The sequence below is a fragment of the Balaenoptera musculus genome, chromosome 6 (assembly GCF_009873245.2).
Source record: "Balaenoptera musculus isolate JJ_BM4_2016_0621 chromosome 6, mBalMus1.pri.v3, whole genome shotgun sequence".
In the NCBI taxonomy this organism is placed as follows: Eukaryota; Metazoa; Chordata; class Mammalia; order Artiodactyla; family Balaenopteridae; genus Balaenoptera; species Balaenoptera musculus.
Genome location: NC_045790.1, coordinates 19,264,084 through 19,279,162, shown reverse-complemented (window position 1 = coordinate 19,279,162; position 15,079 = coordinate 19,264,084). Strand labels below are relative to the sequence as shown.

Here is a 15,079-nt window from a genome sequence, read left to right as displayed (position 1 = left end):
CAGCGTTTTGAGAGCCTATGTCTTTTCTCCATCTGCACACTTAAGAGAGTCCAGCAGGGTAGACAGTTCTGGCCTGAAAATCATTCCCTAGCGTGTGAGGCTGGCCCCGTCTTCTGGCTCCTGAGAGCCTGCCAGTGACCGTGTGTGACCACTGTCTTTCTGAGTGCCGTGCAAGTGCGTGCCTGGCTGGGCCCCGTCACACGTGCAAGCCCCCGCCTTCAACTCTCGGAAGCGTTCAACACTTACTCACTTTTCTCCACTTCATTTCCTGTTCTTTCTGGAACTATTTTCCAAGATGTTGGGCTACTTGGGCTGGTCCTCTGTCCATCTTCTCTTTCCTGTCACCTCTGCTTCTATTAGCTTTTCTCGACTTTATCTTGCACACCTGTTAGTTTTCATCCCACTCTCACACTTTATTACTCTGAGGTTTTCATTCTGTTCTGTCGTGAGTGCATTCTCCTCTTGTCTTGTGGATGCGGTATCTTCTCCCCTCTCTGAGGGTTATTGAGAGGATTTTCCAGTTTTCTTTTCCCTCCCAGTTGCCCTTTTTTGGTGGTTTTGTCTTAGTTTCCCTCAGAAGTCTTGGGACCCTTGATTGTTGGTTACATTTAAGAGAGGGGCACAAAGATCCCTCCTACGAGGCCCTTTCTGCCCAAGCTGCGGTCTTTGGACAGGCAGCATTCCTACTACTTGGGAGTGCGTTAGAAATGCGGAGCGACTCAGAAGTCCTGGGAGCACCTCGTGTTAACTTCTCCAGGAGATTCCTACGTGCACTAGTGAGGAGGCTGGTCTGCCCCGCACCCGTCCACTGTCGTGTGGAGGGCCTCCGGGTACAGCCCACACTTGGAGCAGCAGGCCGTCCAGGGCTCAGGTTGGGCCATCAGTGAGGACTTAGGTTGGCAAGAGGCTGGGGCCTCATCATTCAGTACATAAAGCCCACCATCCTGTCTGCCTTCAGTGCGGGTACTGCCCAGGTCACCCGTCCTGTGCTCTCCAAGACCACAGTCTCTTCTGGAGCAGAGGGAGGGCAGCTCCCCGGCCGTGCAGAGAGGTTAGGGCCCTGGGGGCCACGTGCTTCTGCTTCTGGTTCTGCACAGCCTTTGAAGCGGCCTGCGCGCCACCTCCCTGTTGCCCAAGCCCCCGAGCGTCTCCCCGCTGCTGGCCTAGGACCCTGTGTGCTTGGGTCTGCTGATTCTGCCGGGGCCGGGGCCGTTTCCACCGGTCCCTCTGCTCCTCAACTTTCAGGTTTTCTCGGTTTCCTCTCCTATTCTCTGTCCTTTTTCAAGAGTTTATATGTAAATGTACACATTTTAAAAGGTCCTTTGTCCTTTAACTGGGGGTTACAGAGAAAAGGAAGTTACAAATATTCGCTCCCACCTAGAACCTCCGTTCCTGTCATTTCTGTAAAATGCCCTTGCCTGTTGCTGTCAAGATAAAATGAATAATCTTGTCATAAGCGTGCCTTACAAACTGTGACCTCTTATCCAGAAGTCAAGTGAACGGTACTATCAGCAAATAGCTAAGTAGGAATAGCCAGAGAAGCAACTATGCAGTTGGGGCTGTTACTGCTTGACCTCATCTAACTCAGCTGCCTTATAAGGAAGGTACAGCTCACAGATGATGAAGGTTAAGTGACTCACCCAAGGTCACGCAGCTCACCAGCCAGGAAGGAGCAGGGCTTGACTTTGATGGCAAGAAAATTTATACCTGAGTCACTCTACAGACAGTAGACCCCAAATCCAGGAGAGGGCATGAGCACAGTTAAGACAGCTCAGTATTTTTTATCTCCCCACAGACCCCACCATGTTTACTGAAGGTACGGGTGGTGGTGGGTGAGGATGTGTTAGAAGATGAAATGTTTCTTCTGGGATTCGGATTCCCATGTGTTGAGTCAGGAGCCCCTGCAGGGCCCCTGGAGTGAAGGGCCACTAAGGGCCCTCCTCCAGAACTCTGGGTGCCTCCCATTGTCGTCCTGGAGTGGGGGGCAGCTCCAGCCGAGGGCTACTTGTGTGGGTACCATCACCACTGGGCCTGCTCAGCTCTGCTCAGGGTATGAGTTCGACTTCCTGTCTGAAGGACTCAGGTCTTTGGAACCCATTTCTTTCTTGCTTTTTTTAAAAAAATTTATTTTGGCTGCGCCGGGTCTTAGTTGCTGCACGCGGGATCTTCACTGCGGCACGTGGCATCTTTAGTTGCGGCATGCGTGCAGGATCTAGTTCCCCGACTAGGGATCGAACCCGGGCCCCCTGCAATGGGAGCGCAGGGTCTTCCCACTGGACCACCAGACCAGGGAAGTCCCTGGAACCCATTTCTGAAATTAGTCACATGAGCTGTAGTTGAAAGCAATGATGGGGTGCATTTTTATGTTTACAAAGGAAAGCTATGGCTCTCAGAGTCATGCCACCCTGACAACCCCTACAAGTGACTCATTTTCAAAATTCAGGATCAAACACAAAAGGAGGGCAGTGCGGGGCGAGTAGCACGTGATGTAAGGGGACGCCGGACCTCGTTACCAAGCAGGCTTCTGAGCCTCAGCTCCCCGCCTCACTCAAGGGAGGCGGCAGCAGCCCCTGCCCGCCCCGAGCCCCAGAATATCTGCATTGCCCGTGAGGTGTGGGGAGTTAGCCCCTCTCCTGGCTGCACAGAAAGGGCCAGTGAGATGTGGGGCTGGGGCCACCGTGACCTTGGGGAGCAGCTGCCGTGGGAGGGGGTGGCCCGGGGAAGGGAGGGCAGGGGACACTGACTGTGGAAGCCCCTGCAGCCAGGAAGGCGAGGCCCGAGGGGTAAACGCCTCACCCCTGCCCACTTGGCTGCCTCGGCCCGGCTCGGCCCAGCAGGGGGGCGTCACCTAGCTCACAGCACAGCCTCGGTGCGTGGAGGGCCCCCGGGGGACCATGAAGGCCGGCAAGCTGAGACCTGGAGCCCCGCCTCTGTCTTGCAGAGGCGACCCAGCAGGAGAGGTGGACCAGAGAGCTCGCCACCTGGAGGGCCGTGGTCGGGGAACACGACCGCATGATGCAGAGCTGGAGGAAGGAGTGGGTACGTGGCTGGGCCGGAGGGAGGGCAGGGGTCTGGGGGGTCTGGGGGGGTCCGTGCTGCCAGTGGGCCCCACGTGCTTCCTGCTGGCCCACTGAGCAGTTCTGCTTTCTGAAACCTGCACTCTTGCCACCCGCAGCCGTCCAGCCTGGAGCCGATCCCCGGAAGGGAGTCAGCGCAGGGTGGGGCCCTTACAGGAAACCGAAATCAGGCAGGGCCAGCTGGTTCTGGCGAGAAGCCCCCACAGCCACCGCGACCCCCAGACACAGCTTAGCACACCAGGCTTCCCTCCCGCGGGACCCTAGACCCCACGGGGAGCACACGGGAAGGGGACTCGAGGCCCTCCTGTTCTGCCAGGAACTCGAAGTCCACGTTTTCTTTCAGGAACGCTGTAACCAGGACACCTAGCCACCAGGAGGCAGTGCTGGCTCCAACCCCAAGCCGCCCTTGCTGTCACCTGCCATGCAGCCCTGGAGGCCCCAGGGCAGTGAGCTGCCTCCCTGCTGCTGGACGAGGCCATCAGGGCTGCTCAGTGGAGAACACGGAGCCCCGAGTGAACCCGCGACAGTAGCCGAAACCTCTTGTAATTAGGTGCTTAGATGGGACAGAATGGCCTGTCTGGCAGAAACAGGAAACCAAAAAGGTGTAACAGGCTACAGACAGAAACTCTGGTTAAGACAGCAGTGTGCATGACGGTTCCTCTTCCAGAAGCACTGGTGTTACGCTCCACAGGTCACCCCTCACAATGTGACTGATTTCATGTCATGCAAAGGGGCCGCCCCCTGCCCCCTAAACGGCCCAGTGTTAGCGCAGCCCCCTCTTGACCGCTGGCTTTACTGCTGTGGAGCCACCTTCGTACTTAGCCGCTCCACTCGACTGTAAGGGACAGGGAAGGGCAAGGCTTCAAAGGACAAGAATTTGCCTTAAACCTTGAGTGCTGAGGTCCAAACTCAGGAGCTAACAAACAAACGTGGATTGAAGAGACTCTGTGTTATTCCTCACTAATGTCAGCGCTTCGGCCTGTTTTCTGAAGCTCCCAGTGTGCACCTGTCAGTCACCAGCGGCCAGGGCCTGGGCACCGAGCTCGTGTGAGGCGGAAAAGCCAGCAGGTCAGCTGTGTGCATCTCCCGGGTCACAGTCACTCTTCTCACAGCGGCGCGGGTCTGATGAGGCTACGCTGTACACATGCTTCTGGGTCCCTAGTTATTCACGCTGCACCTGGAGACTGTGCTGTGTGTGTGTGTATAAATGTGAAGGCCGAGGCTGCTCAGCCTGTAACCTTACAGATACTTCTTGTTTGTGGAATGACGTTTTTTAATGGAATGCCGGTCTATCATAAAGCCAAAACCTCTGTTAAGTTGTACTTCTCTTGTGACCCTAGCAAGTGGATGTCTCCTCAGCCTCACGACCACAGCTGTTTCCAGACCCCCTTGTTCTGAAGCTGGGTACCTTCGTACAAGAGCAGCACACATTTCCAGCCAGTCACCTAGAGGATCCGTTCTGAACAAGGCTTCTGAGGATGGCTGGCTTTGGGGTTAAAGTTGTCCTGTTTGCCCACCCAGCTGCTGGCCCACCTTGCAACAGACACCGAGCTGGCTCACGGACCACCACGCACTGTACAGGGTTTTTGGTGAAACCTCCATCGGCTCTCGCTGCGGTTCTCGTGCGGGTAGGCTCCAGCCGCCACAGCTGCGGAGTGGACGGCTCCAACACTGGGGCCCTTTCCTTGGTGCTATGATTCTTCCTCAAGTTCGGACACAGTCAGAGCACCTTTCACGCCCAACAAAACAGACACTTCCAGTTATCACAACATCAACACGCAGGGTCCTGGTGGGAAATGTGGTTGTGAGGATGAGTTTTCTCTGAACTGTTGGAAAAAAATAAAGAGTTCTTTCTACGTTTGCTCAGTGAAGCGTGTTTGTACTTGGGAAGCCCGCCTGCTTTCTGTGGCATCATCAGTACAGAGTAGGTCACGGTGTCACCTGCAGCAGTGGCCTCTGTCAGGAAAGTGACACCATGACCAGGGCAACTCAGCATTAAGTCACATAAGTGAACCCTCTCAGGAGCTGAATGAATGTGATGTTAAAAACCCAACATACTTTGTTCAGCTAATCTGAACAAATACCACAGGCCCAGAGGCCTTGGGGGCTCTGGACAAACAACGTGCATCTCTAGCAGAGATTTCTTAATGATTTTTTGATTTGTCAGTTTTATAATTCTAGACTGCTGAATGCAGCTGACAAGCTATTTAACTTTCTCCCTAAAAGTTCATTTGGAACCTTTACTCTCAATCTTTTCAAACCTATTGTAGTTGACACGGGGTGGGGTCCTCCCTGCTATTCCTCCTGGTGGCCCTGAGGGAGAAACCTGTGACAGGATGGAGGGCTTGGTGGACCAGACTGCATGTCCGTCATTTAAACAGCTCAGAAAGTGTATGGAAAAGCAGGGCACACACCGGGAACAACAGATGAGAAGACAGACCGGTGCTTCCCACAGACGACCTCCACCTCGCCGCCAGCCCTGGCCACGCAGCGGGCCATTTCCGACTCCTTATTCCACTTTTATTTGCTTGTCACAGGCCACTCACTCTCAGAGGTACATTCGGCATGACTGAATTAAACTAACAGTATTTTCAAGCCCACAGGATACCTTGCTTGCTTGACAAGTGCAAAGCAGTGAAACTCGTTCCTGCCATTTCCCGTGACCAGCCCGCCAGCAGGCTGGACCGAGGCGGGTCCAGCAACAGTCTCTAACGGTTAGTCGCTACTTCGAGACCCAAGAGGCCTGAGCGCAGCAAACCTCTCCCTGCTCAGTCCCCTTCAGTTCAAAGAAGAGTGCCCAAAAGACACGTATCAGGACGCAGGACCACTGATTAGACCAAGATGACTGGAGTCGCCAGTGAAATTAAATAATCACTCTTTATTCAAAATAAATAAACCCTCTTACTTACAGGAAAATATGAAAGTAAACTTCTATCCTTCTGGCTTCTAAGATAGAAACCACATTCAAAATATGTTCACTTACAAAAGAAAGAAAATATTTGTAGATTATGAAAACTGAAATTTAGGAACTTCAGTATACATTTGTTTCTCTGCGAAATAAAGAATAAAAGGAATAATTCATGTCAAAAGGTCACAGGTTAGAGAACCGATTTTCCTCCTGAGGCTCATTTTAGCAAACCCTCCAAGTACCCCCAAATCTTCTGGCTGAAAAGCCACAACCTGAGAAAGGCACCCCTCCCCACCCCACCGCTCCTGCGCTAACACTGGCCCCCACAGTGCCCGTCCAGCGGCTTCTGCAGGGCTGTGCTGGTCACCGGGACTGGGAACATCAGGCTGGAACCCCACCGCCTCCCAGCCACGTCACCTCGGGCCCCCGCTGCTTTCCACAAACTAACTTGGCTCAGCTACTCTGCAATGGAGAGATGTTCCCTTAGCAGCAGAGTACTCCGAGCCCACCTTTTCCAGCATTTCCCAGACTCATATTGCACTCAGAGGGCCAAGGCTGCATCCCGAGGCTTTGTGAAAAGGTTTCCGCCAGCATACCAAGTGCCTGTCCATGGGACTCGCAGCTTTTGGATGCCTACAAACACTGCTGGTTAATTTCCCAATTAAACAGTCATACAAAACACACACTAGGTCAACGAAGAACTGAGAAAAAGAAAAAGACCCCGAAGTCTTTCAGCCCCTGCCCCCTTACCCCCAATACACAAACACACAGGAAAGAACTCTTCTTATAAATTCAAGTTCATCATCTGAGAGGTCGAAGCCTTCAGTGACTCCTCCAGTTCCAGGGCACGCTGAGTGTACGCCTCCAGATGGTTTCTCCAGATTTCAACTGGAAACAAGAGAGCGCACGGCTGACGGACAGGCGCGGACAGTCAGGGAAGTCTCTTGGAAAGCAAGCAGCATGTGGCCTGCCCAGCGAACCAGCTCCCTAGATGGGGCCCAGCAAGGACTCAAGCCCAAGTCCCCAACTGCAGCCCCCTCGTGAGCAGCATCAAACACCTTGGCGCACGCCGGCCTTGACAACCGCCCGCCAGGGATACAGCTGTCCTCAAGGATGCCCTCTGTTTGGGTGCCATCTAACCCGAGGTCTGTCTGAGACATCCACTGACCAGCCCTCCCAAGTTTGAGACCACCTCTTAAACAAGGGCCGGGTCTTAACGGGGCCTTTTGCAGCCGGTCCTGCCACAGTGGCCATGCTGCTCTCCTGGGCACCCTTTTTAAATCAGTGTCAATGAAGACTTAGAGGAGGCTCAACCCCAAATCCAGTCCCCCAGCACTCACTGTAGCGTGGCTCCTCTTTTCCGGCAGGGGCCAGGGGTCTGTCCTCTGCAGAGCAGCTGGGGCCCTGCGTGGGCGGGCTAGCGGGTGCGAGGGGCCCAGGCTCTCCCGGCAGCTCCCAGTGCGCATTCTCCAGCATGGTCCTGTACGCCTGCCGGGCCGCCATCGTCAGCTCGACCATCTTGTGGAACTGGTCCTTGGGCAGAAACAAGAGCACAGGTGACATCCCCTGCAAACTGGCGATGGCGCCCTCCACAGGGAAGCAGGGTGATGCCCGCCTGCGGTGCTGCCCGAGGGAAGAGCAGGTGCTGACCTCAGGCCTGCTTAAGGCTCCTCTGTGGCAGCAGTGAGCCCGGAGCTAAATTCAGAATCACACTTCCATGCTTTTAAGGCAACAAGGCCACCAACGCTGCTGCCTTCAACACTGGGGCCCCTGAGGCTCAGTCAGGGCTGCTGTGCTGTGGAAGTGCAGACAGCCACCATCCCTCCCGACTCCCTTCCATGAGCAAGACAGGCCGGCGCCCCCTCGCCATCTCACCTGGGCCCCATCGTAGCTAAAGATCCCCACCACGCTGACAGGAACAGCCTTGTTCAGACTGCGCCCCAGAGCTTTGCGGTTGAGAGCAAACACAAAGGGGATGTTCTGCTCACAGGCGTAGTCAATGATGGTGTGCAGGGTGTCGTCCAGCCCACCTGGTCAAAGGACAACGAAAATGACAAGGAAGTGCATCACACGAGCATGCTGGTGACACTGGCCGCCAACGGCTTTTCCCGACAGTGACACTCCTGGCTATTTCCTTACTCAAGCCAGTGTCCCAGGCCAGGTTTCACCGGGAGAGAGCCAGTCACTGCGGTGCAAGTACACTATTACTTCGGCCACATGGAAGAAATCAACTCTCCAAGAGAGACACTTCTAAAAGCAATAAAACATGATAAAACACGTCCACGTCAAGTCAACAGCTGGTGCTGGTGCTGTGCGTAATGGAAAAATGAAGTCTTGGTAAGTATTTGCTGAATACCACGTGCCACCCTCGGTCTAACGGCCTCGTGTGGGCTGGCTCCTATATCCTCACAAAAACCTGAGGGGGAGGCTGCACCCCGCTTAGAAGTGGAAATCCAGAGCCCAGAGAGGTCACTGAGTACCTCCAACCCTGCCTCCCAGCGAAGCCACCAGACGGGCAGGAGTGGGGTGGGGGTGGCACCGAGAGCAGAGGGTGAAGGGAGCCCTGCGTGCGGGTGACGTGCCTGTGGAGCCAGAAACCCAGCAGCACTGACGAGTTACCACCAACAGGAGGATCACATCTGGGCATCTGTGCACGAGTAATGCAGAAACCACCAGTCTGCACACACGCATCAGCCAGCTAAAATGTAAAACGGAAGAAATGACTCTATATATGACAACAACCAAAGACGACAACAGGTGGGGATAAATGTGGCAAGAAACGTGAGATTTATAGAGCAACTTCAACATGCTAGTGAAACACAATAGAAAACCTAAACAAAAGGCACCTATGCTCTTGGATGGAATGATCCAATATGATCACATGTCAATTCTATGTTAACGTAAAACTTTTTATACTGTAATTTACTCTAACTGGGATTTTTTTGAGAAATAAAAAAATATCGGGTTGGCCAAAAGGTTCGTTCTTTTTTTCCGTAAGATGTCTCTAGTAGCACTTAGCTGTCTTTAACTGCATTTGAAACAGTTTTGTTAGATTGTATTGTGACAGCTGTCATATCAGCATGCATTTAAAAAAACTTATCGAAATTGGTGAATTTTTGTGTAGCCATTTTAATATTGAAGATGGAAGGAAAAAAGCAACATTTTCGGCATATTATGCTTTATTATTTCAAGAAAGGTAAAAACGCAACGGAAACGCAAAAAAAAGATTTGTGCAGTGTACGGAGAAAGTGCTGTGACTGACTGAATGTGTCAAAAGTGATTTGCGAAGTTTCGTGCTGGAGATTTCTCACTGGCTCATGCTCCACGGTCGGGCAGACCAGCTGAAGTTGACAGCGACCAAATCAAGACATTAATTGAGAACAATCAAGGTTATACCACTCAGGAGACAGCCGACATACTCAAAATATCCAAATCAAGCACTGAAAATCATTTGCACCAGCTTGGTTATGTTAATCGCGTTGATGTTTGGGTTCCACAGAAGTTAAGCAAAAGAACCTTCTTGACTGTATTTCCTTATGCGATTCTCTACTGAAATGTAACGAAAATGTTCCGTTTTTAAAACAAATTGTGATGGGTGATGAAAAGTGTATACTGTACAATAATGTGGAACGGAAGAGATCGTGGGGCAAGCGAAATGAACCACCACCAACCACACCAAAGGCTGGTCTTCATCCAAAGAAGGTGATGGTGTATATATGGTGGGATTGGAAGGGAATTCTCTATCATGAGCTCCTTCTGGAAAACCAAACGATTAATTCCAACAAGTACTGCTCCCAGTTAGACCAACTGAAAGCAGCACTTGAAAAACATACAGAATTAGTCAAAAGAAAATGCATCATCTTCCATCAGGATAACGCAGGACTGCATGTTTCTTTGATAACCAGACAAAAACTGTTACAGCTTGGCTGGGCTGGGAAGTTCTGATTCATCCGTCGTATTCACCAGACATTGCACCTTCGGATTTCCATTTATTTCAGTCTTTACAAAAATCTCTTGACTGAAAAAATTTCCATTTCCTGGAAGACTGTAAAAGGCACCCGGGGCAGTTCTTTGCTCAAAAAGATAAAAAGCTTTGGGAAGATGGAATTATGAAGTTGCCTGAAAAATGGTAGAAGGTAGTGGAACAAAAGGGTGAATACGTTGTTCAATAAAGTTCTTGGTGAAAATGAAAAATGTGTCTTTTATTTTTACTTAAAAGTCAAAGAAGCTTTTTGGCCAACCCAATACACAATATGAGAACAGCCTTTTGAAAAAGGAAACTAACGTCAGGCTAGCATCGCCAGGTATTAAAGCTTACTATAAAACTACAAGAACGTAAACGAGGGGATGAAGAACGACAGAATGGGAGGTCCAGAAACGAGCCAAATGCGTGGCACCTGAGCAGGTGGTTAAAAGCACTCTGAAGCACCGGAGAAGGTGCAGAAGGGACAGCGAGCGGGTCAGCCTCTGCAAAGATCCGTCTTAGACTAAAACGCATTCAACCTAAACAAAAATGAAAACATGGAAGAACCAGGAAAAAAACAGAATTAAGAAAAAAAATCTTTAATAACCCTGGAGTAGGAAGGTCGATGAATGACATAAAACCTAGATGCAATAAAAACAAGAATAAAAAATACCAATATGTACACACCTGAAGTCTCTGCACGGCCAAAAAAGGTTTAAAGAGAAACAGGCACGTGACAAAACAAAAATATTTACAACTCTTACCCAAAGGAGCTCTTATTTATTAAAAAAAGGTACATATAAATATAAAAAAGACTGACATCCTAAAAGACAAATGGGCAAAGAATAAACAATTTACAGAAAATGCCAAGCCCTTAAACAAGCGGAAAGGTGCTCAACCTCCCTTCACAAGAAAATGCTAACAGAATCTTCCCAAGAGAGTGGGGAGGCCGGGAGGAAGCAGCACGCCCGGCTGTGGGGGCTGCAGTGTCCCTGGGGGGCAGCGTGGCATGTGCGTTAACCTGGTAAGTGCACAGGCCGTTTCGCTCTAGGAATGTACCTACAGAGATGTTCAGTAAGAAATGACAGTGTGTGGACTTTCCTGGCGGTTCAGTGGTTAAGACCACGCTTCCACTGCAGGGGGTGTGGGCTCGATCCCTGGTCAGGGAACTAAGATCCTGCATGCCACGCAGCGTGGCCGAAAAGAAAGAAAAAAGAAAAAAACTACACTGTGAAAGGTACATCCTTGTTTACGGCTACAGAAATCTGAATGCAACTGAAGTGTCCATCAGCCCAGGACTGCGCAGCCAGAAGAATGGGAGGGTCCCGAGCCAGACTGATACTAAAAAGAGCAAGGGGTCTTCCCTGGTGGCGCAGTGGCTGAGAATCCTCCTGCCAATGCAGCGGACACGGGCTCGAGCCCTGGTCTGGGAAGATCCCACATGCCGCGGAGCAAGTGGGCCCGTGAGCCACAATTACTGAGCCTGCCCATCTGGAGCCTGTGCTCCGCAACAAGAAAGGCCGCGATAGTGAGAGGCCTGCGCACCGCGATGAAGAGTGGCCCGCACTTGCCACAACTAGAGAAAGCCCTTTCACAGAAACGAAGACCCAACACAGCCATAAATAAATAAATAAAATTAAAAAGAGCAAGGCACAAATGGGATCCAGGACACCAGATCACACACACACGGACTATCAAGGACACATCAAAATATGGCAATGGTGGTTGCCTCTGGATGGTGGGAAGTATCTGGGGGACTTACTCCCAAAGGAAAGTAACAAGCACTGAATCCTGCCCTCTTGCATGGAGAGCTCTTTGAACCTAGCATCTGGAAGGTTACAGCATGGCATTGCCCCGGTTCCTCTGCAAACTGACCAATTCCTGAGCGAACACACAACGTCTGCATGAGAAGGAAGAATTTCCCAAGATCTCCTATCACCTGGTATCTAATTACATATGATTACCTAATCTTCTTTCAAAAGAAGAACTTCTCAAATGCACATCCTACTGCTCTGAGGGAACTGGGAACTCATTCTGCAGCTGGTTTCACTGGGCATTAATGGTTAAGCCCCACATCCCTTAAATCTGCCCACCCCCCTGCCCCAGATCTCCCTGAAGAGTATCAAAGAGGATGAGGATGAAATCTCTCGGGATATAAACTTTAAAGAAAAAACAGTTCTGGGCAGGCGGTGAAAAGCGGGAGACGGGACCAGAGGTGAGGCGATGGCTGTGTTCCTTACAGTGAGATATTTTCAGCTTACCATGGGAGGCTGACCGCATCTCTTCAACATCAGCCCCATGGCCTCTCACTCAAGGGTCTGTCTCTGCCTTGTGTCCACCCCAACCCAGGAGCTGGTCACAAAGGCTGTTACAGCAGTGTGCAGAAAAGAGCTATAATGCGCCTGGCCCAACAGCTGCCATCCATAAAAAGGCCAGCTTACTTGGTTGACCCTTCACTGGTCCCTGAATTTGGGCTTTGGGAGGACCCATCACCCCACCTGGGAAGAGTGGCTACTGTACCCAAAATGCATGTGAGGATTACACTGAACACCAGATTTCCTTCTGTGAGTCTGGAATGTGGGGACATGCCAGGCACAGGGTGCCCATGTGACCAGCCCCAAGGAGCCTCCCTCGTAGATGACATCACACTTCACACATGTTGTCACATCTCGTTTTGAGGGAATTCAGCGCATCCTCTCTGACTCCCCCGGGAGAGGACACTGGAAGCATGCACTGCTTTCCCTGACACAGCAGCCAAGTCGAGATGGTTTTGCTCAGCCGACGTTACTAGTGAGAGCTGAAAACATCTCCAAGTGCCGACTTCTCAAAGTTCCACAGGAAGACAACTTAAAACAAGCAAATGCTCAATCAGGTAAACAATTTCCATTTAAAGTTTAAGTTCAGAATTATCAGGCAAATGCCACTCGGAGCAAATACAGTATTTTAACATAATCCCAGGCTGTAATACTAAATTTTACCTGTAAAATAACCGTAATCTATTGGCTATCTTTTCCAAGGAATAAACATTCCTAAAACACATAATCGAGTTCTTTATGCTTCAAAGCAAAAATAACAAACAATGTAGGGACGGATGATTCAACAACGTATTTTAAATGTGTAACAAATCCTTGAGATGCCCATCAGTACATTCTTAGCTCCATTCTCTGGCACAGTCAGAGGAGTGGGGGCTTAAAGGAAGAGCAAGGTGGACTGCCAACTGAATACACACATTCCCGTTTCTTGGTTTGTCTTTTTTTTTTTTTTTTTAATTTATTTATTTTTGGCTGCTTTGGGTCTTCGTTGCTGCACGTGGGCTCTCTCTAGTTGCGGCGAGCGGGGGGCTGCTCTTCGTTGAGGTGCGTGGGCTTCTCACTGCAGTAGCTTCTCTTGTTGCGGAGCACGGGCTCTAGGTGCACGGGCTTCAGTAGTTGTGGCACACGGGCTCAGTAGTTGTGGCACACGGGTTCTAGAGCGCAGGCTCAGTAGTTGTGGCACACGGGCTTAGTTGCTCTGTGGCATGTGGGATCTTCCCAGACCAGGGCTCGAACCCATGTCCCCTGCATTGGCAGGCGGATTCTTAACCACTGTGCCACCAGGGAAGTCCCTGGTTTGTCTTTTAAAGGTGAAAATCCACAGGAGAATACAAGATAAGAGCAAAAAAGTTTTGGAAGCTGAAACGCAAACAGCTGACTCAGCTGACCTAAGCCAACAATGGGAAAACACCTAGACCCAGCCATTTATACCCTAGAATTCAATCCCCAGAGCTTGGCAGCTAACTGGCAGCACCGGGCACTTCAGAGAAAGGGTGAAGTTCAGATGAGGTGACAGCAAGTTGGTGTCCAGACCCACTTCACCCAGCCGACATGCCAGTGCCGGGGCTCTGGTGAGGCAGGGTGGCAGGTCTGTGGGACACTGGGACCCACACTTCTAACCGTGGGCATAAGGACAAGGTCACAGACTCCCAGGAGGAGGTAAGAGAGTTCTTCCCCAGGGAATACGGAGTCAGAGCGACAGAGCAGCAGCCCAGCTGTCATCCTACAGCAGAGGTTCTAGCTTGGTATCCACAGCAGCAACTAAGAACTTACTAGAAATGCAAATTTTGGGGCCTGCTGGACCTGCTCAGGAAGAAACTGGAATCTGTGTCTTCACCAGCCTCCTGGGTGACTCTGATGCTCACTACAGTTTGAGAACCACTGCCCTCAAATGCAGCTCAAAGCCTTTAAATGCTAGCCCCGCCCCCAGATTTCTAGTCAGCTTTAAAAGCTGTTACAGACAAACAGGGGACTTCCCTGGCGGTCCAGTGGTTAAGACTCCGTGCTCCCAATGCAGGGGGCACAGGTTCGATTCCTGGTCGGGGAACTAAGATCCCACATGCCGCACGGTGTGGCCAAAAAAATTTAAAAATTAAAAAAAAAAAACAAAAAACAGATAGCAGACACCGGTATCTGCAGAAACCTCCACCATGAGATCAAAACAGCAAACCACCTGGGAAGGGAGGCTATGCAGGGAGAAGGAACCTTCACATCACTATTATTCTCAAGGAAGAAACACATCCACAGAGCAACGGCAGCTGCAACACACAAAGAAACTTCAGAGAACAATAAAAATAGCTCCCAGAAATTAAAAATAATAGCAGAAATAAAAAACTCTATAGAAAGGTTGAGACATAGCTGAAGAATCCTTACAGAAAACAGAACCAAACGAAAGAGGTGAAAGGAAGAAGAGGAAAAGTCACAGGAGGACAGCAGTGCAGGAGGCCCAGCATCTGAGCAACATGGTTCCAGGAAGAGCCTAGAGAGGACCGACTGTAGGGAGATCCAGAGCACAAACCCCACAGCACGTCCCAGAACTGAGGGCACTGCCTGCAAACCGCCCCACCTCCCGGAACCCTGGGCACAAGGAATTTCCCACAAGCTTCCAGAGAGAAGGGACAACAAAGGGGAAAAGGTCAGAAATCAGGAAGACTGGATTTCAAGCACCATCTTCTAAATGTGCTGCCATGTACCCTTTCTCTCATAAGCCACTGGGGGATGTGCACACCCCGAGACAAAGGAGTGCACGGGAGCCACTAAACACCACACCCCAACAGGAGATGGGGGAGGCCGCCCCCAGGACGACAGCTGCACAGGA

At 51.0% G+C, this 15,079-nt stretch overlaps 2 protein-coding genes across 9 annotated transcripts in view; one reads left to right on the top strand and one right to left on the bottom strand.

Moving 5' to 3' along the window:
- Positions 1-4,558, top strand: part of SEMA4D (semaphorin 4D) — a 122,306-nt gene extending 117,748 nt beyond the window's left edge. The window contains exons 20-22 of one of the 2 annotated variants that reach the window (XR_005020290.1): positions 2,942-3,039; positions 3,421-3,679; positions 4,418-4,534. Coding sequence is in view for 1 of the 2 variants with exons in the window: in XM_036855192.1 (XP_036711087.1) it covers positions 2,942-3,039; positions 3,421-3,444 (122 nt within the window). In the remaining variant the exon portion in view is untranslated. Of the gene's footprint in view, positions 1-2,941; positions 3,040-3,420 lie in introns of both variants that reach the window. The other variant, XM_036855192.1, reaches the window with a different exon arrangement.
- Positions 4,559-5,930: 1,372 nt separating this feature from the next.
- Positions 5,931-15,079, bottom strand: part of SECISBP2 (SECIS binding protein 2) — a 40,437-nt gene continuing 31,288 nt past the window's right edge. For all 7 annotated transcript variants that reach the window (XM_036855193.1, XM_036855195.1, XM_036855196.1 and 4 more), the window contains 3 exons: positions 7,861-8,015; positions 7,326-7,518; positions 5,931-6,873 (listed from right to left, as the gene is read on the bottom strand). In XM_036855193.1, coding sequence (XP_036711088.1) covers positions 6,770-6,873; positions 7,326-7,518; positions 7,861-8,015 — 452 coding nt within the window. In that variant the 3' untranslated portion in view covers positions 5,931-6,769. The remainder of the gene's footprint in view (positions 6,874-7,325; positions 7,519-7,860; positions 8,016-15,079) is intronic.